The sequence below is a fragment of the Lates calcarifer genome, linkage group LG4, assembly GCF_001640805.2.
Source record: "Lates calcarifer isolate ASB-BC8 linkage group LG4, TLL_Latcal_v3, whole genome shotgun sequence".
NCBI classification, from domain to species: Eukaryota; Metazoa; Chordata; class Actinopteri; family Centropomidae; genus Lates; species Lates calcarifer.
This window is the reverse complement of record NC_066836.1, coordinates 16,091,483-16,114,635: the sequence shown is the minus strand read 5'-3', so window position 1 is coordinate 16,114,635 and position 23,153 is coordinate 16,091,483. Positions and strand designations below refer to the sequence as shown.

Sequence of the window (23,153 nt, the reverse complement as noted above, 5' to 3'; positions counted from 1 at the left end):
AAAAGTAAACTTTAAGTCAAAATGTGCTGCTGAAACTTGATAATAATACCATCAATAGTCATGGATTAACTTTCACTGAGCTTTTGTTTGTTCTCACAGAGGCTCCAGTCAGAGTCAAGAGAAGCGAGTGGACTTCGGAGGACTGAAGGAGGTTAGTTAGGATAAGGGCGTCCGGAGTCATTCATCACATCAGACAGCTGTGGGATGAGGTCCCACTTATATTGGCCCTGTGTGTGAATCTACAGGCATGCGTTATTTAAGGCCTGATCTATCATCCCTATACTGCCAAATCCATAGGTTTATCAACCAGCGTCAATGGCCAGATCCATGGACATCTATCAAAGCATGTCAGTTTTGAAATGAGAAAACAAAGGACACACACACACAGAGTACAGAGTTTAATTTTCTCTTGCGAGCACAAACCCACACAATGCATACAAAGCTGCTGACTGTAAGAAAGCTTGGACCAAGCAAGTCATAACACTGCGCTCTTTATTCTGCAGACACACATATTACTGGACAAAAATAGAAAAACTCATGAATAGATTTTTCTTTGGTCAACTATAACACAAAATCATGAATGTGCTTTTGAAAGATGGATGTAATGTGTAAATCTTAAGGGAAAACTTTAAAATGCATATGCACTACATGTTGTAAATAATGGCTCTTAATCATGGGAAATGTGCCATGAACAAAGTCATTTTTCAAGCAAACCTGATGATTTCCTAAACCATTATTGACACAATAGATTTTTCAGACATGCTAATAAGTTAGGAAGCTGGGTCTACCAATCCAGTATTTGTGACTTGGATTAATATACAGAATTGATGAATGATGTAACGATCATTACAGCCCACAAAGTGAAAGTGCTGCAAAGAAAAAAACATTAGAACGGTTTCTCCTCTGGGTGATGCTTGAGGAAAGGCTTTGTTGTCATTAAATCAAAAAAGATGCATCCCCGTGGACAGCTTGGGAATCCTAATTCTAATTAATGATAAACAGTATTTGGTGTCCAAAGATGACATTTTGGCCATTAGTAGCACTAGAGGAAAGCTAAGTAAATTTCATACAATCTTCCAGCAAGAGTTTGATATTTCCTGAAGACTGGATCTGACAAATGCACCAAATGAAAGGTCAAGGCACCTAAAAAAAACCAAAAAACATTAATATTCATTGTATACCAAAAATATCTATACTGACAGACTGGGAAACATTATTATGTTTATACCCTACTAAAACTGCAAGTCTCTCCCTGTCTGTTCTCTCATGTGTTAACGTCAACATTTTACAATGAGTGTCGCCCTGTTTGGTGGATTTGGTGAAATGAATTCACATTCATTCATAAGATTTTTCTGTCTCTCAATGCCACAACCATGTGGTGGATAACACGCCATCAGCATGACACCAAGACTCATGACAAAGAGAATGAGAGTCGAGCATGTTGTGACCATCAGGGAAATTTGAATTTTAGTATCATTAGTAACAAACCAACTCACATTAATGGAATTTGTTATACAACTTCTCTTCACAAGCATGGACGTCTTTCTAGATTAACAAAATAATCAAGGAAAGAAACAGTAATCAATCATAAAGTGTTTGATCCTTAGTGACACGTGAGTAGAGACCCACATGATCACACAGCATAAATGACAGAAAGAGTCAACACAACAATGCAGTCACATGCTCATTCATTCAAGTTTTTATCTTCAGTACTTCCCCCTTGAAGAGCCACGAACATTAACAGTAAACCAGTCCAATATGACAAACAGCTGAAAAATGTACAACATGAGATGACAAATGATTCTCAAACAATAAAGCTGCCATGGTGACAATAGTTCTATGTGGTCCCCTCCAGGCTTACAAAGAAGCAGTTCGACATTTGATATATTTACAAGGAGTTAAGAGCTCATTAATATGTAGATACATTACATTTCCTCTAACTGAGGGAGAACATAGTGAATCAGAGGCTAATGCACCACAAACTGTGAAAACATAAGCTGTGTTTCAAAGTGTACTGCAAATACAAACCTGGATATGCCCTCTCTGGTGTGCTTGTGGTTTCTCAGGTTGTAGTGCATCGAGTGCTCTGATCTTCAGTACGTACGACAGGATGGATCCTGACTGCACAGACTGTTACATCCTATATTATATGGTTCAAAAGTAATTGTACTTGCTGCACATGTATTTAGCTTTTTTTCCCCCCGACGTGACTGCAGGAGGAACCGAGCAGAAACCACCACAGCTGATTTCCTTAAGGTCCATTTCTTATAATAGCCACTGGTAATTTGGCATTGATGAAGAAAACTTCATTCAAAGAAACACTGACAGTGTTTCTATGGTGATCTGAGACGGGTATTGTTTGTTTAAGGGTGTCACTAAAGGGCTGTATATACTTCTACACTGACAGACAGCATAACACAGACTTTCTGCTAAAAAAAAAAAAAAAAGTCTCAAGCCCAATCCAGTTTTGGAAATTTTGGATTTTAGAAACTCCCTCCACAGAAGGCTGAGTAGACTGGTCATGTGTAAAACTGTTGGGAGTGCCCTTTAAATTTGAAGCATGGGACCTGTCTGCCTTATGCTGTCCCAGCATAAGAGACCCGGTTGCTGCAATAAGGCTCCATGCCATTAGCCCAGTTTAAATTTCCTATGTAGATTACTTGACAAACACAGTGGTGAGCAATTAAATGTCCTTCTAGAGACCAATGGATGAAGTCACAGGCACAATGGCCTTTTTTTTCCTCTGTGCTCCTGGATCCAGCCACCAGACTGGTATGGATGGACTGTACCACTGGACGATACAGTGGGGGAAATGACACAGGCTCCTCTTTTAGTCAGTTGGTGAAAAAGTTGGTTCTGTCCATTTCAATATTAATGTAAATGTTTTAAATACACACACCACCTGGAGACCCAAACACTGAGCTAGCCAGTGCAAGAGACTACACGCACATATTGGTGAACGCACTTTTTTCTATGGATATTATCATATACCTTTAGTTTATCTCCATGTTCATATATATTTTCGCACCTTAAAGTTGATGAATATATATACTGTGTGCAAATACAGTCTCTGGCTTAACACCGCAGCATTTTCTGCTCTCAGGTGTATAAATATATGAGTCAGTATGTGCACATATTCCAGGCACATTCTTGTATCTTCTGTCCTTTTTCTCAGTTCATCTGACCCACATGGACCTTTTCACCTGCTTTCCTCCTCCTCCTAGAGGACTTGCTCAGTGCTGGAGGCAGAGATGTCCAGGAGTCTCCAGGCAGCGTTGGGGTTTAGCTCCTCCTGGTCGCGACACAATGCCCAAACATACATCATCCTCATCACCTTCTCCTGTTGAGGGAAGAGAGGAGCAGAGGGTAAGAACCGAAGAGACGGTGCTGAGGAGGGTGGAGGGTTCCTCTAGTTCAAATTTCAGAACTAAAGCAATTAACAACCGCAATTAGCTTGTGATGAGGATGTATGATGCAACTTGCTTGACAGACTATCTGCGGTATGTTAATATTCAAATTAAGTAATCAACACTAGATGCATTAAGTACAACAAGCCAGAGGATCCTGCTATTTCAAACCTGTGAAATTCAGAGTAATAAAGATGGATGTGAATGGAACATGTGTGTTTATCTAATTTCAGCCTTAACATTGTTTTCCTTGAAATGACTCTAATTATATCTATTAGATTCACTGTTCTGGTGCAGCAGTTATGAGCTGACTGACCGGATCTCCCTCCACAATGTCTCCTTTGGGGCTGCGGATCACCATGACGACCTGAGCCTGGAAGGTGATGATCAATACTGGGCCCTGGTCCATCATCTTACCCATCGCTAGCTACAAGACAGAGACAGAGACAATGAACAAACAGGTTAAATGGAACGATGCTGTCACTTTCTGCAGTAATTTGATTTCCTAAACAGCATGGAAACAGTAACTGTGTTCGCTTTTCTGCACGTAGATGAAGTGAATTTTCATCACAAGGGAAAAAATCTGAAAATGTGTGAAAGCACTTACATCTATGTTGTCAATGTCGAGGATTTTGGACTGGAAGAGCAGTCCAAGTGCTCTGGCCTGTTGGATGGGATGGGCCAGCTGACTGTATGTCTGTGGACATGTAGAAGAAAACACATCTGGCATGAAAAATGACACATACACATACTTGTCTGCTGACTGAAATGTACGGACCAACATATTGGCTCTTTGTGAGAGTTTCTATGCCTGAAAAGGTGATTATTCCTGTTTGTAAATACATCAAAACTTTGACAAAAAGATGCGGAGGAGAGAAGAGGCAATATTAATAATAATTTACCTCTAACCCTGTATTCATTTAGATTTGATTAAATACACATCAAGAGGTGGAGGTGTATCACTTACAGCTTCATAGCACCAGTCTTTTAATACGTCCAGCTCTCCACGGATCATAGCCTGCAGAGGGGGCAGTGACAAGGCATTAGAAATGACATGAGTGTTTCACGATTGAGCTTAGGTAGTATGCTCGACATATTTTCACAAATCCTGCTCATTAAAGTTGAATTACTATAGTAACATGTACTTCAGTCAAACCAGGTGAGAGGGAGTTTTAAAAATGTAAACAGACACCAGTCGCAGCATAAAGTGGAGCGGGGAAGTGTTGTTTGCAGACTGAACCACAATAGATCTTAATTCTATTAAACCACATTTGATGCAATCAGATGACGTAGACCACTTTCGAACTGATGTAGCTGCCAACTTACTGCCATCCCTGGCTTAGCTGATTTAAATAAGGGCACAAATTCTTTTTTTTTTTTTCCATCAAACTGCATCATTGGCTTTTGTTCTGTGAATGACTAAAGGACAAAACACTGCCATCAATAATGTGAATTGTCTTTTGCTGCTCAGATTTGCTTTGTAAATGTATTACTAACTCTAACAGGAGAAATCATAAGTTCTGAATCTGATCGAGACTAGATTCATCAGTGAGTCTTTTCCGCGCCTCCTTGGTGAAACACCTCTCAAGTACTAAACAGAGACGAGCGTGAATGACGCAGGCGGGAAGAGTCTGTTTACCTCCAGTATGTTGGGGATGATGTCCTTCTCACACTGTTTGAGAAAAGAGTCTTTATCAAAGGTGGGATCTGCCTTCAGGATCTCTGTGAGCACCTCAGACATTTCTGTCTTAGAGAAAAGACCACCTGGAAAACAAATACCCACAACATCAGCAACAAAGTGATCACTCACACAACAGCAGCCTACAAAATCTGCTATGAAACAAGATTTCAAGTTTTTATTCTGTTTTGGGAAGCCAGGATAATCATATATAAAATTATTTTAACAAAGACAAGTAACTGCAAAATCAACTATGGAGGAGCATTACCAAGGAAATCGGTGACTCTGTCAGTTACAGCTCTGGATGCTCTGATCAGGGCATTGTCACTTTCATCATATTTCATCTTCATATCAAAGAATCCTGTAGGAAACAAAAAGGAAACAGGATACATTGTTTAACAAAAAAAAAAAAAAAATACATGCAAGTGTTTTTGAGGGCTAACAGTCGATGCAACCTGCATCTGTGAGGGCACATGGGCCACTCATCTGATGTCTGAACTGTATTAGATTATTATGCAATCTACAGCAAAGAATCTGGTGCCACCTGCTGCCTTGAAAAGAAATCACACACGTGCATACTGTAGGTGAATTACTGTATTATATAATATTAATTCCACAGTATCTACACAAATAAATCCAAGGGATTTTCTTACTGTTAAAAACAATGTTATTGTCCTTGAAGTCCTTCCACTGCTGGTACCACTTTGAATCCTTGTGGAGAACCACACCCATAGCCTGTCTGCATCACACACACACACACACACACACACACATTATGAGAGATGTTTACAACAACTGGTGCTATGAAATGTTATTACAGGCTCCTATAAAACAGCAGTGATGAGAGTGATATATCAAACTTACTCATTGGCCTCGAACACTCTGGAGTCACTGTCTCCTCCTTTAGAGGAGAAATCGCTTCTCTTCCTCAGCTGAGAGGGAGCCCTGTACGGGCCGGCGTCGCCGACATCAATCTCCTTCTTCATCGTTTCTACACCCTACAGGGAGAAACACACAGACTCCTTTTGTAAGTGCAGTATAACAACACATGTAATGTTTTCATTGTAACTGTTCAGCACAGGACTTTGCTTCAGTATTCAGTGAAACCTAAATCCAAAAGTACAGAGTTTGACCCAAAAATCTTTGGCAGTATGTTGGCTGTTGACTGTTGACCGTGATAATCAGCCCGGCTGCAGCTGCCATCATCAATGCAGCAAAAGAGCAACTGTAGTTTCTGAGTAAATTTCAGGAACACTGGTCTTATATTATGCTCTTGCTCTCCCTACTGTACCCAAAACATAACAAATCATGATTTGATTTGGGTGATGAACTCACTCATGATGAAATAAGATTAGTGCTGTGATTCTTATCAGCTTTAACCAGATTATTTTTATTACTTCTAACCTGTGAGATGGCCTTGAACGCGCTGGTCCTGCCCAGTTTTTCTCCTCCTTTGGACACAGACTCAGCAGAGTGCATGGCTGACCTGGCTGCCTCCTCCATACCCTCCTTGATCTTCTTCCCGATGTCAGTGCGACTGACTTCCTCAAGGCCCTGTGGTCACAGTGACAAAAAAAAGCACAAGACTCCGTTTAACGGACAAGTTCATTCCTACCATTAAAAACCAGAAACTTTTGACATCTAACACTTTAAGACAAACACATACAATTTCCAAACCGGAACTATCCATCAAAGATGTAATAAATGCTGTATGTATCCATTTTGAGAGAACAATCAATATGTTCAGATATGAAGGTTTTATGATGACGGTTTTATTGATAAAGTGCTGATACATCACCTCTTTGACAGTGTCTGTCAGGGAGCCAAAGGTTTTTTTAAACACCTCTGAAGTCTTCACTGTCTCAGCCTCTATAGATTTCTAATGAAAGAAAGAAAATTTGTTAACATGACACACACACACACAAAAAAACACTCCTGGATATTAAAATCACTGACGGCCTAAATAATGTTCTTACATATTTCCTGCGGGCCTGCTGGAGAGCATCAGACTCCTCGAGCCTCTTGGCCTCTTCTCTGAACTTCTTTATGTTCTCCTTCATCTCCTGATTTTTACTGAACTCCTGACGAAGGTTATCCACAAACTCCCCCAGAAAACCTTTACGTCCTGAAGCATATCGCACCTGATGAGACAAACAGGAAGTGGACAGACAGACAGGAGATAGAGTCCATGTAACATTTAGTATGACATAAGATTATGACTGTAATTCAGACTATTAAAATCAACTTTCAAGTTCCCCAAACAAGTGATCCTTTTCCCTAAGCAACAATGAGTATGTGTGATTTAAAGAGGGATGGGATGGGTCAGTGTGTACCTGCGCAGCTGCAGCTGGGCTCCTGTGTAGCCTGTATGCATCTCCTTTCCACACTGAGGAGCCCAGAGACCGGGAGCAGAGGCCCAAGGCACGTCTGCCAACAAGCTGCAACGAAGAGAACGTCACTGTTAGTCACAAATACCAGCTCTACCAACGCTGCAGTGGATGGACAATAAATGGAAGGTGATTAATGGGCTACACAACACTGATCAAAAACGTAAAATAGGAAATACCACCCACAGCATAACAGAGCTTCCGGAGCCCTCACTGTTAAGGTCAAGCATTCAGGCCAATAACATTTACCTTGGATGCTGTTACTATTAAAACACAAGCTATCTGAGCAGCTGGTCAACTGTGTCATTGAAAGTCTTACAGATGTTTTTGACACTTTGCTCTGTTTCATCTAGTTTATCCTGTAGTGCAGATATATGCAAAGGCTCACAATGTATTTCTTGAGGTGAAAACAAGTCAATATAATCCCTACAGCTGACATGAAAAAATAGGCCGCTCTTCAACTGTGCAATTAACTAAACATGCAGTTTTCCACAGAATCTGATGATGGGCCTCACACCTGTCAACATGTGAGGGGGCAGTATGTCTGATAACAGTTGCAACAGTAAGGTAAGTGATTAACTCTAATAAAACCATTTGTACCCACAAGGTATCTTAAAATCACAGAATCTGATGGATCACAGAATTTACAATAACTTCACTGTTACCTGAAAGAAGAGGTGAGCTGTTAGACTACGGTTATTGAACCTGTCAGACCGGAGGTTTTGTAACCGGAGGGTTTGTCACTGTGGAGATGCCTGGCTACATGTATCAGTCTAACAGGCTCACTTTTAAAACAAATGTAACCCGCTAAAAGCCCAGACTCACGGACATATTTCTCCCTACAAAGCTAAAGCGAAATGTTAATTTCAGACGTTTTTGGTTAAGGAATAAGCTCTGCCGTGCGTCTGATGCAACCAGGCCTTTACTAACGGACACCTCGTTCTCTATCTGAATAAAAAACACCTCGTGAAGTGACCTCTACACGGAGCGACGGGAAAAGACCAACTGCGAAGCCGCCTGAACCTGTTCCCTTCACCGCGTTATCTGCTGGAAAACTGGGAGCTGGACTGAAGGACATGAATGAGCGTCTCACCTCATAGCACCGACACACCGAGGCTGCCATCTTGATCTTGAAATGCGCGGAGCAGCACGTGTGTCTTGGCTGCTGCAGCTGACCTTCCCCTCGACCAATAGGAGCAGAGCTGGGGGGCGAGGGGCGGGGTTAAGTGACAGCACGACTTTAAAGGGATAATCCACCCCAAAAAACAATAAATAAACAAGTAAACAAATGAATAAATAAGTACACTTCGTGTTTTATACATCACAACGGTCTCCCTAAAACAGGAGAATTATATGGCTGTTATTGGTTAGAGTGCAAACAGAAAAACTTTAAGTGTTTTTTCTTTTCTTTTTGGTGCCTGTTGATATGTTTTGTGTAGCCTATCCTATCTCATTGTTTTCTTATTTATTTGTACTATTCCAGTCAGCTTTTGGTGTTTTTGGTGTTATAAACTTCTAGATCTAGTTTGTTTGTTTTTTTTAAAAAGTTATTAGTTTTGAAGCAAAAGCTGACGCAAAATTTTCACTGACTGAATAAGCTCTAATAATTTACATTTGAGATACTGGGTTTAATGTGAGTGAGTAGTTATGAATCAGAGAATGTCCCAGTATATCACAATGAATTACCACTGGTATGTCTTGGACCTTCTGTTACAAGGCCAAAATACAGAGACATACTCTAGGAATTCACACTCACTACAGGGAGTATAAAAATATATATATGTTATTGTCTATTTTAGTGTACTTTCTCTTAAAAGACTTGACTTCATTAAGATAATGTGTGTAACTTCTACTGGAAAGACAAGTCTGCTTTGTCAGCACAGAATAGCCTAAATAGGCCTACTATATTTATAATATCTAAATATAACAAACAATAAAAACCACTACTATTCCTTGATCTAGCTATTTTCTTATGTGTCCCTGTAATTTCTCCTCAGTCTTGAAGTCATTTTCTCCTGTATTACAAAATATCTCCACCATAACATTTTCAATTTGTTAATTTAGAAAAATTCATTTTCATAATTTGAATTTGTTTATCACTGCCTGATAAAACTGAGCTAACACACTACTGTATCTGGAATAACATTTAAACTGTGAATATTCCTCCAACCATGATTTTACACACACATACATGTCCACCACTGAATGCTTTGGTAATGCTCACATTTTACATGTAAATGCGAGCTGAATTTAAATGGCGCGAATGCCCTTTGTGGCCTGACCTTATTCTCTCCATTGAGAATTAAACGTGTGTGTGTGTGTGTGTGTGTGTGTGTCAGACTGTGAACCGCGGCTGAATGGTATGTATCTGCTGGCATGCCAGTAAAGAGCGCCCCCGCGAGGAAGGTATGTGAACTGCAGGGACTCCTCCCCTCCCTCTGCAGAGTTGAGAGCTCTCCCTTTCTGCGGCCAGCTCGCCTTGACAGCCAACACTGGCGCAGAGTCTCAGCACAAACCTTTACCTTCATTTTCTGGCATATAACGACAATTCATACCCGTACGTTTCACACATCCTCTTCCGGAGACAAGCGTTGGAGCGGCCTCGTCTAGAATGGGGAACCGAGACGATGAATACGATTTCTTGTTCAAAGGTAAAAAAAAAAAAAGATGACTGCATTCCCCCTTTACTCAGTCTCAGAACCGACAAAGCTATTCTTCTAAATGCCTGTAAATCTCCTATTGTGTCATTTTCGCTGAGCAGATGTGTGCATTTTCTAAGGAAGCAGACTAATGTTTTTCTCAGGAACTGCCCGGATGATAATCGGTTGGTGTTATTTCAACATAATGCTGTCATTGTTACATTACAACGCCTGCAGCTATATTTATAGGTATGGGATGCAACACCCTATCATTGCGCTGCCTTTTTTATTAAACTTTCATCAACTCATAGAGCAGCATTGGTGGTTACACTGAACCGTTTCCTCATTTGTTAAAACTCATTTGATGTTTTCTACTGATTCTTCCTCATGTGGCTGATTAAAGGCCTGTTAGCCTCTGCCTCTACTGATCAATAAGCTTCATCCTCAGATGAGGATGCTACTCAGCTCAGCTCTTGTTGACAGTGAAAATGCAGCAACTCATATCACTGAGTGTATTTCAGTTTTTTTTTTAATGACAATCAGCAACTGGGCCTGATAGACTGTCCCTGAGATTGAAGCGGTACCAGACTCAGGTCCATGTTTATCTTTAGTGCTCAGCTGGATCCAGAATGCCTCCCTTTGATCGTGATATCAGCTCCTGTGGCACATTAACATCCTGGGCCTGTATGAGCCAAAAGGCCATTTAGATGTAACAAAGTATCCTCTGTGGGATGAATAGGGCATCTGCCGGAGGCGAGGGCTCTCTCTCTCCCTCTCTCTCCCCCTCTCTCTCTCTCCCTCTCTGTCTCTCTCTGCCCGAGCCATCGTCTGTGTACCCGGCCCGAAACAGGAAGGGCAAGGCGGCCTGAAACTGTCGATTCAGGTTTTGATGAAGCCTGTTATCAGCTTCCTGCAGCCCGGACCAGCGCGATGTCGACAGGGACAAAGTTCGGCTCTATTTCCTTTTGTCGGGGGAGAGAGAGAAAACAAAAAAAAGAGGCTCCACCTCTTGCTGCTGTGCTGAGAACAGCAGCCACCTCAGCCCCGGTCCTGACACCAGCACAACCCCGGTCCAAGAGCCTAATCAATCACTCTCCTCCAATGACTCATTTACCACATCTTAAGACCATGCCTGAACAACAGAGCCTGTTAACAATCAATGCAAGTTATGAATATGAAACAGAAGTTGATAAGTGACTTTGCAGTTAACTCGTGGCATTTGTTGTTGTTTTCTTGCAACAGTCAATATATATAAAAAATACATCTCTGTATTTAATCAGCTCTTTCTTGTGGATACATGCTGAAGCTCTGGGGTAGAAAGAAAGTTTTACAGGACAAATGTGACCTCAGGTTAAAGCCTCCCTACCTGAGAGCTTTCAGGAAGATTTCAGCAGTTTACTTATCTCACATTCCTCATGGTGTTTTGGCCTCTTGATTTGTGAAAACTAAAGCCTATACAGTCTATTAAAGATGCAGCGTGAGAAGCAAAGCCATTTATTCAGCTGAGCATATTTCGCTCTGTGAAAAAATGTATCTTAAAAAACCTCCTCTGTACTCCATTATTTAGCCTTTCTGTGGTTCTGCAGAGAACCATCACAGACTGAAGTGCCTCTTTATTTAGTGGATAATCCTTCAGGCACTTCAATGTTTTAATTCTTGTTGGGGGTTATTAGATGGCTAGGTGATGGCTTAAGTTAAGAGTAGCTTTTCATGGTCTTGGGTGGTTGGCCACTAACAGATGTCAGTTTTTGTTTTTGTTTAGATGTTTAGACTCAAGTGCTTCTCTAGAGTTACACCCAAAACAGGCTGGATATGCAGAACACCTCAACCCAAACAGTGGTTGCTGATTTGGTTAATTATCAGTGAAGGCCCTCAGGCAGGAGGAGACACAGATCATTGTCTGGTGTAGCTCATTACAGCCCAGTAATGTTTTTGAAGAAGTACAGAGCAGGGCTGTAGTTGCTTTTTTTGGCCACATTTGTGATATTGTTTTTAATATATGAGGCCCTGCTGTTGTGTTGTTGATAGATGGTGCTGAGACTCCACTTGTAATGGATAAAAAAAACTCCAATGTTTATTTCTACGGACTCCAAATGATTCTTTACACGAGGTTAAGAGCTGCAATGAATTTAAAATGGAAAATGCACATTCTCAGGCTCTACTGAGATGTAACACTGAGCCTATATATTGACTCAAGTATTTTGTAATTTGTTTGGCTCCTACTTTACAGTTGAAAAATCATTTCACACACACTCACAAACCTGAGGCCCCCGGGTTCTGTTGAGCCTAACATTTAGAGGCACTGCTTTATGCAATATCAACATTTCTTGGATCTATTAATATATGCGGCCCATCCCCTACCCGTCCCATCACACATACCGTATACACACACTCTTGTCTCATCTTTTCCCTCGCTCTCTCTCCTCCTCTCTCTCTCCACAGTCGTGTTAATTGGGGACTCAGGCGTAGGGAAGAGCAACCTGCTCTCTCGATTCACACGAAATGAGTTCAACCTCGAGAGCAAGAGCACCATCGGGGTGGAGTTCGCCACGCGCAGCATTCAGGTGGACGGCAAGACGATAAAGGCTCAGATCTGGGATACAGCAGGACAGGAGCGCTACAGAGCCATCACCTCTGCGTGAGTCCATTTCTGTGTGGTGCAGATAGTTCTGCCTGTCACCTAACACCCCTCTGTGTGGGGGAATACTTTAGCAGTGCAGTCACAATTGACACTCTATCCTTTAGTCTAGGTCACTTAAAATGTGGCCGATTGTTGGCTATGTCCTGTAACAGCCAGTTAAAAAGGTAGATGGCACTTTCAATCAGTAAGCAACATCTACGCTTGTCAAGAACATGTAAATTAGTGGATTAAATCTTATTGAGTTCGACATATAACCCAAGGAACTCCATTTAAATGACATATAGAAATAGAATAAAAGCTTCTTATAAACTGCAAATGTGTAAAGTGTAAGAATATGTTTTGGTTTGACTCTAACTTTTCTAATCAGACATGAAGCTGAATTTAAAACAAACAGAAAACAACCACACTGCAGTGCCATTGTAATTGCTGTTCTGGAGCTTTCGATCATAGCAAATGATCTTCATCAGTCTGTTATTTTTTTCCGATCACTTACAAGTGCTTCGAAAAAACAAAAAATCTACAGTACCACAACAACTGAGCAACATCGTGTGATATGATTGAAAGCTCCCAAACAGCTACTTAAATGGACTTTGTGGTGAGAATGTTTCCTCAAGTACAAGATCATCCCACTTTCAAGCAATCACCTCATAATGGCTTTTAAAATATAAATTGGACGAATAAGACACGAGGAACATGGTATATTTGTTAACATGATAACATGATTTCAACTGTGTTTAGTTGACAGACTGCAGTTTGTATTAACTGCACTCTTTTCTGGATTAGTCACTGTACAAGCAGCAGAAGGAGATTTGTCATGAAAAATCCAATTACATGAGTTTTTAAAGTGAGCACTAAACCAGAAAGAAAGAAAGAGACTTATTATGGACCTGCCGACACCCTAAAGGTTTCTGTCAACAGCCTTTTTCATGGCAGACATTTTGACATGTCGCAGTTGAAAAAGAACTGGTGTAAATAATAAAATTAACAATGGTTGAATTCCATTATAGCTGATATTGTGCGTGCTGGCTCGTGTTACGCTGTCACATGGCTCACTGGGACACTAGGATAAAATGAAGCCATCACAAATGTTATTAGTAACACCTGCGGTTTTCCTGCTGCACGTCAAAATGTCTGCTGCGAAATGACCTGTTAAAATGTGAGAAAGAACACAAATGGGTGAATGTAACATGTAGTGTAAAGCGCTTTGAGTGCTCATTAAGACTAGAAAAGTGCGACATAAGTGGAGTCCATTTACCCTAAAATGTGCTTGAATCATAGCTGTTACCACTGTGTTCCCTGGTCTCGTTACAGATATTACAGAGGGGCGGTGGGCGCGCTCTTAGTGTATGACATAGCCAAGCATCTGACCTATGAGAATGTGGAGCGCTGGCTGAAGGAGCTGAGGGACCACGCCGACAACAACATCGTCATCATGCTGGTTGGCAACAAGAGCGACCTGCGCCACCTCAGGGCTGTGCCCACAGATGAGGCCCGGGCCTTCGCAGGTACAGGAGCTTAGAAAGAAACACAAGAAGGCTGAATTGGAATATGGGGAAACATTTGTGTGTTTATTGTTTTTACAGATATTTGATATGTACTCCTGCTCACCTAGTCAGCTGCCTGTGATGCTGTAACAACTGAAATCTCCGTCAGGGCCCAACAAAGTGTTTTGTTACCTCCATCACTATTTCTACTTTCCATGGTCTGTCATTCCTAAATAAATAAGCAGAGGACATTGCAAAACCCTTAACTGTTTTGTGTTTGCTTTTCTAAAGGTGACAAGATGTTAACTTATTTTTCTAAATGTGTTTCTAAATGTAATACACTCTCATTGCTCAATATTTGTGTTTTCTTTCTCACCCCACAGAGAAGAACAATCTGTCATTCATAGAAACTTCAGCCTTGGACTCGACAAACGTTGAAGAGGCCTTCAAGAATATCCTTACAGGTATGCTCATGAAGAGATGGCACATCAGAGTTAATTCCCACAATTACTGGTTTAATAACACACCCTGACAAGTTAACTCTAGAGCTGAAACAGTGTTGCTCAAGATTTTACCATACAAGACACTGAACTTTTTGTGATGTGGGAACTGAGAGCATAATTTGAAAGTCTTTTAAAAACTAGCAGCACTGAATGACACCGATTACTTGCTGCCAAAATTAGTTAATTCCTGGTGACTAAACTCTTGAACTTGTGTAACTTCCTCTCACTGTGGGAGGTTATTTTTATTTGTCTTTTTATGTGTCTTGTCTTCATGACTGGTTTTCAGTATTTTTGTGGGTATGTCTTTCGTTTTTTTTTTTTTTTTTTGGATGTACTGATGTGCCAAATAAGAAGAAAGGTGCTGCTTTCCCTACGTCAACTGGACTGATTCAGTTTTGGCCACCTAATATGGTTAGAAAGGCAAACCTGTAAGCTGATCTCTGCCAGTCCACCCAAAACAAGAAGAGCAGTTAGAGGGAAAATGGCTGATCTGTTTGTGTTCTGCTCTTTCAAAAACAGAAATCTATCGCATCGTCTCGCAGAAACAGATAGCTGAGCGGTCTGCCCATGACGAGTCCCCAGGAAACAATGTGGTGGACATCAGCGTGCCACCAACCACGGACGGCCAGAGGGGGAGCAAACTGCAGTGCTGTCAGAACCTGTAACCCATGGCAACCGTCCCTCCTCACCTGGGTCGATTATTAATTGAAATCCACAGTGTTGGTTATGCTTCCATCCGCCTGAGGTGCAATATTGTCTGAATCTGCACTTTTTAGATCAATGGAGTCAGTTCTGTTATGCCACAAATGATCAATCCCAGAGAGAGGTGTTTGAATTGATTTCAAATTGTAATCTGACCCAGGTACAGTCTGCTACATTCTAGTGCAAAAACAGGACTGATGGTACCTCGTAAGTAGTTGCCACAGTTACCCCCATAATAGTGTAGCAGAATAGCCTTGCCTGAGACCTTGTAAGCCTAGACATCTCCCTGGTAGATGGTTATTGCCACATGTTGGAGGCCTGGGTTTGAATCCTGCCTGTTTCAGTTGTACCAGCAGTCCTGTTTTTGGGCTCCCCTCCTCCTCGTTCAGTCATCATCTCAAAAGTGGTTGTGACGCTGCTGATGCTTATTTCATTTTGTGTAAAATATATTCTTTTGTTTGTTTTGATTTTGATAGCTTGTCTGCTCACATACATTATATTAATGCCATGAAATTAAATTTTACAATATTATGTTTCTGTGGTCTTTTTTGTTATAGCAGCATGAACACAAGATGACATTCTGCCACTACAGTGACTTCACCACAGCACCACCATTTTAAGCCTAAAGATTCATTTTTACGTGTTAGATTATTAGACTGTTGATGCATTTTAATCTTTGTGGCAGGTCAAGGTGGAGCTAGTTTTATCGATTTTAAATACAGCTTGGTAGTTTAGTCTGGTGGTTCCCAACCTCAGGGTCTGCCTCCCTCCAAAATTAATCAGTGGGGCCATCAGATGATTATTGGGAAAGGAGAGAAGAAAAGTAGTTTCCTTTAATATTTCATTTTTGTGATATCTAGAATAACTGACCTGTTTGAAACTTGAACCCTCTGAGAAGTTTAGAGAGGAAATCACTCTGGTGTAACTGACATCAACAGATATCTAAAATGCGACAATGGGCCAAATAGACATTCAGCTTATTTATAAGGGGTAACAAGCCTGTAAGGTTGAGAACCACTGGTTTAATTTTTATCCAATAATATGTGTGAAAAGTATCTGTAAAGTAACCAGTAAATATGGCTGTTGAATACATGCAGCAGAGACAACAGTACAATATTTGCATCTGAAATATAGTTGAGCAGAAGTAAAAAGTAGCATAAAATGGATAACACTGAAGAACAGATACCGTCAAATTGTACTCAAGCACAGCACTTGAGCGCACATACGTTGCTAAATTCCACTACAGTTTATCACTGAACATATTTCCAAAGACTAGACTGAGCTCAAAAAAAAAAAAAAAAAAAAAAAAAACCTAAAACCACCAGACAAGTCACAGCTCACACTAGCTGAGTCCAGGAGTCCCTCTTGTTTTATTGCACAATGACCCAACTTTCCAGGGGATGCAGCAGGAAGACTACAATAACACAAAATACTTTGTTTAGTATATGCTGCATACATTGATTGACATCTCAAAACACTTTTCTCTTTTGTACCTTTACTGAGTACCAGCCTGCTCTGATACATTTCTGTGTTTTATATCGGACAAAAGTCTGTAATCTCACTATTCAGAACACTGTTTCTCTTCTATTTAAAAATTGCATCTCTTGTGACGTAGGACATTACTACTGGTCATTGCTAGGCAGTTAAATTTATGAATGGTGCATTTACAAGTGGAGCAGGGCCGTTTGCTAATGCACTTTTATGACAATAGTAGAAACATCATCCAATTGGAATGTAAACACTTTTCATCAGCGTCAATACTATTTCCTTATACGTTACTGCAGTGCCGTTTAACGGATGCAGTTAAGTGTTATCCCATATACTACAATCTTCACCGACCCCATGACGAGTGTGATAAATATGTGATGCCTCAGCTGCTTTCTAAACAAAAGAATGATTTGAGTGTCACCGCTTAGACAGCAATGATAAAGCTTTACCTGGAAACTTTAAAAGGGATCAGATTATAGACAGGACCGTTGGTATGAGCGACTGTCGCCCTCTCCTTGTCGAGAAAGAATATTCACAGACAGACTTTGTCAATCATATTTTTAGATTATTATCCTCCGCTGGGCTAGTGGCCGCCCATTGTTCAAAAACAGCTAAATACATTGTGAAGGGGCATGGGGGAATTATAGGTAGTGTGAGTATGTTTCATATTATACTGTAGTAGCATGCTGATTCAGTTATATCCTGCTACATTAGCTTGTGTCTTAGTATTTCATAGGTTTGTGTCACGGACATACAGTCGGGCTGAATAGTCCATTATCCATGTGTTCGGCTGTTCTCATCCCAGCACTGGCTGTCCGGTGACACCTCTGTCTTTCAACATCAACTATGACTCCGGAATGAGTTCGTCTCAAAACCACTTTTTTTGTGGTCGGCCAATACCGTAGTAGTTTACATCAAGTGCTTCAATAAAAGAAAACAGAAGGGGAAAAGCAGCTCTTCCCTCTCAGAATGGTCCATATGAAGTGCAAAAGTTCATTAATATGATTAATTTTGTTTTTTAGAGAGTGCTTCAGTGAGCATTATTTTTAAATATTCCTCTTGCCACTGCTCTGCACTCATACGATGGTCTCATCAGTCATTTTCTTGGTTGACTTGGTCGGCACCGAACGCTGGGTGGTGTGCGCCCCTTTCATGTCGGGCATGAGCAGGCGCACTTTCTGATTGGTCCTCCTCCACTCCGAGTACAACTGACAGTGATACCGAAAGGACACCTGAGATAGAATGGAAGAAGAGAGTGAGGGGGCGAGGCAGGAGGTGATAAAGGAGGAAAAGACAGATGTCAATAAAACTGACACTGAGATATTTGAAACAGATATAGTACGGATATGCTGAGGCTGCAACTGCTGCATGACAGGTGCTCATAGGCTGTAAGCAGAAAGGCTAATCTTTCACAATTTGTCATTTTTATTACTCTTTTGCTGAGGATTAAAGGATTAGGTATCTGAGATAGGTTTCAGATTGACGGTACATCCTCCAATTAAGTCCAGATAAAGAGATGTGCAGAGTAAAATCCTTACTATTCTCAATCATACTGCGACCTGAAAACAGTAACATAATTTCTACAATAATCAAAGGCAGAACATAAATTTCTGGCTGGCATTCTCCGCACTGTGTTTAAGCCTGTTCAGGATTATTTTCCACATTAAACTAATTATATCCAAATTACATTTTAAGTCATTTGTGGGTGTGAAAATGCCTGAGCGTTGTGTTCAGATGCCCTTCTAGCACCTGAACACAAGTACAGAGACACGTCTGTGAGTTACAGGGGAAATAACTTAGTGATGCCAGTGGTTACCAGCGTCCAGAGGATGTAGATGGTGAAGAGGGCGATGGTGAGGGCGATGAGGCCAACAGCCTCCAGCCTGCTCTTCAGCTGCAGGTGGTCCTGGGCTCCCCTCAGACACAGCCAGCCAGAGATGGCCGCCAGGGGGGTGATGAGAAGGAAGCAGGCCATGTCGCACAGCAGCGTGCGCTTCTCACTGCGAGGGCCCGGGTCCTTCAACCACTGAGTGAAAGCAGAGGGACAAAATCGTTGGTCCACCTAATAATTAGCTTTATACAGTATCACCTTAGCTAGTGTTCATTCTATCAATTGAATTATCTATGTTTGCAAATAACAATTAAAACAACAAAAAAAATTACTTAAAACATCAGCACAAAGCCAAAGACAAAATAGTCTCCCTTGCTATAGACAATTTAGTATTGTTCACTTCCATCTCAAAAAAGACAGGAAACACACCCTCCCAGTGAAAACTCTCTCTCTAACCTGTGTGAGTGGTTGTGGTCGCCGTTCAATAGTGAACTCTGTGTGACAGAGTTCGCAGTAGCTGGTGTTGGAGGAGGACAGCCACTTCTCCAAGCAGCTCTTATGCACTTTACCCAGTGTGCCAGTGCAGTCGCAGGGCGACAGCAGCGTCTCTCCTCCAGCTCCCTCATGACAAATCCGACACATGCCCACATCACTGTGCAGGAAAACAGCAGAGCAGTGAATGTGACAGTGTGACGATTAACCAATGTACAGTGAAATTACAGTGTATTTGTTGGAGCCCCCGCCCGTGAGTTCCTCTCTCTCTTACCTCTGCAAGCTCACCGCTTTGACAACGGTGGAGAGTGGGCGGCCATCTTTAGCTGTAACCTTGGCAATGTATTGGGCCTGCGCGGTAGAATCAGACTCCTCCGAATCCTTGGAGGCATCAGATTCAGTGTTCCCAGAGTAATCACAAAGGGAGCCAGGTAGGTGGCAGCACCCTGGCGAAGACATGGCTCAGCTGAGGGTGACAGCGATGATGATGATGATGATGGTGGTGGTAGTGGTGGAGGCAACTCTAACAGGCGCTCTGATCCAAAACCTGATGTGCTACTCCTCTCCTCTCCTCCTCCGTCCACCTACAGAGCAAATGGCTGGTGGAGAATGAAGTGGAGATGAACAGAAGACAAAGTATGGGTGACTTGGAATGACTGCATAAGTACAACATGATGTCACTCTGTGTGAGCCTCTCATACATTTCTTTTTAAAGCTCAGTGATGCCATGTTGATACAAGAGTGGTGACTAAGTGAATTCCAGCCCCAGGTCTCACAAAAACTGGAAAATTTTGGTGTTGTGAATAAACAAGACACACAACCTCTGGACAGTCCTGGAGCAAGACACAAAATCCTTATTTACCAAATGGGTCCTTGAGTACAAGGGCATTTTATAAGGCCAAGTTACGCTTCAGCCTCACAGAAAATTGGTAAAATCAAGATGTGACAGCTTCCAAAAATGTCAAATATGCCATGGTACATTACAGGGACACATATAAAGAAAAAAAAAAAAAAACACACACAAGATATTTAAAACACCGAAGCCATGAACAATTGACATTTTATGCTTGAAATGTTTTATGCAATGCAAGTAAAACATACTTCTCAGTAAATAAGGCTGACATAGATTCAACAAACTGTGTTAGTAAGCAAATTCTGAATGCAACACATGGCTCATTGTGCACTGAGAAAATCTGTCTAAAGGTGAAATTCTGAGTGTACCTTGGGACCATGGGGGGCGGGGGGTTCAGGTGGGCTTGTCAGGAACTAACTGTGTACCCCGACCAGCCCCCCTGCGACCCTCCATACTGATACTGTCATCAGTATAAACTTAAAACTTCAGTGAAAATACAATACATAACATGAGTATGAAAACATATCCGTGTGTTCAAAGCCGCTGACGATCAAGCAAAATAAACCTACTGTCATAGCGATTTTGATGCATTTTTAAACTCAGGTATCTTAGCAATATTTATCACCATATTACATATCAAGAGGATAGAACCTCGCACTGTGAGACAGGGTGAGCTCTGTAAATCTAAAAATTCTCCTTTTACCACATGATAACCAGTTAAACTTTCGCCGCTTATTTTGGCCGATATGTACATGATTGATGAACCGTTAGAGTCGTTTATGTGCGACCGCCGACAAAGGCTACATATATTTTGATACAAGGAAACCACGCACGGTAGCTGAACAGCTGTCCACCAACAAGCCGATATCTTATGTCAGTATTCAGAGAAGCTTGTAAACAAGGTGAAAATTAGACGTTAGTGTAAATTTACTCACCCGACGGCCTCCCTTTTTCTCGCTTGGCCTTGGCCTTGGCCCTGTGTTAACCAGACACAGGCTAGCTGAGCTAACTACACAGCCCTAGCTACAAACTATGACATTGACATCTAACCAAAAGCTGACGATACGAGGGGATACAGAAGACGACCACATGCACTGTATCCCCTCCATGGCTGGTGGTATATCTCCCTCGGGTGATTTTGTTCGGAAAGGCGAGAGGAAACGACTGCTTCGGCCAGGATTGCTAGACACAGCTAACGCGGCTAACTGGCTAGCAACGGGCAAGCCTGCCTCAGTATCCCTCAGCTGTGCGCTGGTCATGTGACACGATGCTGCCTTCACAGTCGTTAGTAATACAGGAATAATCGACAAATCGCTCTCATTAATCGGTTATCAATGTGGCAAAGAAGACTAGTGTGCTTGAGGGAATGAGGTTTTTTTGTTGCAACGTCTGATATTATGGGGATCAGTAAACAAAGCAATCGCATAAAAACAGATGGAACCTATGAAAAAGTGGTGTATATTATCACTTCTGTCCAGTGACTTGATTAGCAGTTAGCTCAATAGCATAAAGTAAATTGAACCAAAGCAGCCACCAACAACTACCCGTTCGGTGTAAATGTTTAGATACTCCTCACATATTTGATATTCAAGAACAATGACACAAATACCGCCTCCAACCGTTTACAACAGCAGTTTACAAGGGGGAATAAATGCACCACACAGTACAAGTACCAACAAATGTCTCAGTCACGTACGTTCGGATAAACTGGGGCTAAAATGTTTTAGTTTCAGTCTCAATTTTACAATTAATATTGGTTTAATTTCAACAAAGAAACGACCATTATCCAACAGCGAGAAAACATCTGTAGTAAGTTATGTCGCAATACAGCCGCTAGATGGAAGCATTTAGTCAACTCTCTCAGTGTTTCCTTGTCCATAGAGAATAGTTGGGACTTTTGTCTCGCTGGTGAGGTCAAGAGGCCTTCGGGGGTGCTAAACAAGGGTCTGAGTTCCTCCACAAAATGTGAAGATTTCATTCAAATACTTTTAGTCGTCAGTCATTTGCACAATTAATACAGAATACAGCAATGACAGTTTCAGTGTTCAGTAGACTCTAGGTTTCTATGCATTCATTCTATTTCTGAAAATCTCTGGTTTAAGTCACAGCATTAGTAGAGGGTGAATATTTTTACTCAAGTGGGTTTACTGCATCTAAATACAAATTTGAGAAATGTGTACATATATATGAAATATATATAACGTGATGCATTGTTGCACAACAAATTAAATTAACCAGGATTAGCCATGTTTAAACACTACTTACATGATAATACATAAGTGATAATAATTCAATAAAATCATGTATGATAATATAACACTGGCAGAGCCCTGTCGGCTGCATAATGTCTACTTTTACTTTGATACTTTAAGTACAGTTTGCTGATATTACTTACATACTTCTCCTCCAGGAAAGTTTGCAGATGTGATTGTTTGTCAGGCAGGCATTTCCAGTTATATGTTCTTTCACGAGACAATCTAATGTAGAGAGTAACAAATGAGTGAAGGTCAAACCACAGCAATCAGACTTTACAGATTCCATGAAGTGATGAAGTGAACTAGAGCTGCACCTGGCCTGGTTTGATTCCTGGAGGCATACTGATATTGAAGTGTCCACATGTCAGCTGAGATAGTAATTCATTTGTGGTCAATGACTTTTTAAATCTTTTTTCTTTTTTAGCACAAGCTTCCGAAAAAACAAACTCAGTGACACTAATGTCCACAAAAGCAAACATTAAAAAGTCTCCTTGACCTAGATCTTGACTGACTAACACAAAGCTCTGGAGTTTGTTCTGTCACTTTTGGACCAAAAGTGAGTGTTTTGTTATTATATATGCAAAATAACACCACAGTTTATCTCTGCTCTATGTAGGAGCATTCAATTTGATGATACTTTGGAGACTTTTAAAATGTATGCCATCAGAAATTCTAAAATGTTCCTTTGGTGTAACCTAAAATAGTAATGTCCATATATAATTTTTAACCATTGGTTAAACAGTATCTATTTTTGTCATTTTGCCATGCCTCATCTTCTCCCTTTCCCTCTTCC

At 41.1% G+C, this 23,153-nt stretch overlaps 3 protein-coding genes across 5 annotated transcripts; 1 reads left to right on the top strand and 2 right to left on the bottom strand.

The window, feature by feature from the left end:
- Positions 1-383: 383 nt before the first annotated feature.
- Positions 384-8,687, bottom strand: LOC108883650 (mitochondrial import inner membrane translocase subunit TIM44). Of its 2 annotated transcripts, none has more exons than XM_018677031.2 (13): positions 8,566-8,687; positions 7,419-7,523; positions 7,062-7,226; positions 6,884-6,964; positions 6,490-6,639; positions 5,950-6,083; positions 5,739-5,824; positions 5,354-5,446; positions 5,047-5,171; positions 4,375-4,425; positions 4,015-4,104; positions 3,724-3,834; positions 384-3,340 (listed from the first exon to the last, which is right to left on the bottom strand). In XM_018677031.2, the coding sequence occupies exons 1-13, from the start codon at positions 8,593-8,595 to the stop codon at positions 3,221-3,223; spliced, it is 1,341 nt and encodes a 446-aa protein (XP_018532547.1). In that variant the 5' UTR covers positions 8,596-8,687; the 3' UTR covers positions 384-3,220. The 2 variants fall into 2 exon arrangements, with proteins under 2 accessions (XP_018532547.1, XP_050926051.1); XM_051070094.1 differs by lacking the exon at positions 8,566-8,687 and adding an exon at positions 8,138-8,334.
- A 1,206-nt stretch (positions 8,688-9,893) lies between these two features.
- LOC108883652 (ras-related protein Rab-11B) lies at positions 9,894-15,972 on the top strand. Of its 2 annotated transcripts, XM_018677033.2 has the most exons (5): positions 9,895-10,123; positions 12,554-12,749; positions 14,064-14,257; positions 14,620-14,700; positions 15,259-15,972. In XM_018677033.2, exons 1-5 carry the CDS (start codon positions 10,084-10,086, stop codon positions 15,402-15,404), a joined length of 657 nt encoding a protein of 218 aa, XP_018532549.1. In that variant the 5' UTR covers positions 9,895-10,083; the 3' UTR covers positions 15,405-15,972. The 2 variants fall into 2 exon arrangements, with proteins under 2 accessions (XP_050926052.1, XP_018532549.1); XM_051070095.1 differs by lacking the exons at positions 14,620-14,700; positions 15,259-15,972 and adding an exon at positions 14,336-14,502 and having other exon boundaries at positions 9,894-10,123.
- An 816-nt stretch (positions 15,973-16,788) lies between these two features.
- On the bottom strand, positions 16,789-21,360 carry LOC108883651 (E3 ubiquitin-protein ligase MARCHF2). The gene is made up of 5 exons (XM_018677032.2): positions 21,041-21,360; positions 19,527-19,851; positions 19,217-19,412; positions 18,746-18,955; positions 16,789-18,161 (listed from the first exon to the last, which is right to left on the bottom strand). Exons 2-5 carry the CDS (start codon positions 19,709-19,711, stop codon positions 18,006-18,008), a joined length of 747 nt encoding a protein of 248 aa, XP_018532548.1. The 5' UTR covers positions 19,712-19,851; positions 21,041-21,360; the 3' UTR covers positions 16,789-18,005.
- Between the last annotated feature and the right edge of the window lie 1,793 nt (positions 21,361-23,153).

What these genes read in the sequence shown, in the direction of transcription:
- LOC108883650 (XM_018677031.2), bottom strand. Translation starts at nt 8,595, where the DNA reads ATGGCAGCCTCGGTGTGTCGGTGCTATGAG. An exon ending in TGACAGACACTGTCAAAGAG is followed by an intron (nt 6,640 to 6,883) that starts GTGATGTATCAG and finishes CTGTGACCACAG; the next exon opens with GGCCTTGAGGAAGTCAGTCG. An exon ending in CAATAACATTGTTTTTAACA is followed by an intron (nt 5,447 to 5,738) that starts GTAAGAAAATCC and finishes TGTTTCCTACAG; the next exon opens with GATTCTTTGATATGAAGATG.
- LOC108883652 (XM_018677033.2), top strand. Translation starts at nt 10,084, where the DNA reads ATGGGGAACCGAGACGATGAATACGATTTCTTGTTCAAAG. An exon ending in ATACGATTTCTTGTTCAAAG is followed by an intron (nt 10,124 to 12,553) that starts GTAAAAAAAAAA and finishes CTCTCTCCACAG; the next exon opens with TCGTGTTAATTGGGGACTCA. An exon ending in TACAGAGCCATCACCTCTGC is followed by an intron (nt 12,750 to 14,063) that starts GTGAGTCCATTT and finishes GTCTCGTTACAG; the next exon opens with ATATTACAGAGGGGCGGTGG.
- LOC108883651 (XM_018677032.2), bottom strand. Translation starts at nt 19,711, where the DNA reads ATGTCTTCGCCAGGGTGCTGCCACCTACCTGGCTCCCTTTGTGATTAC. An exon ending in AAAGCGGTGAGCTTGCAGAG is followed by an intron (nt 19,413 to 19,526) that starts GTAAGAGAGAGA and finishes TTTCCTGCACAG; the next exon opens with TGATGTGGGCATGTGTCGGA. An exon ending in TCTACATCCTCTGGACGCTG is followed by an intron (nt 18,162 to 18,745) that starts GTAACCACTGGC and finishes ATTCTATCTCAG; the next exon opens with GTGTCCTTTCGGTATCACTG.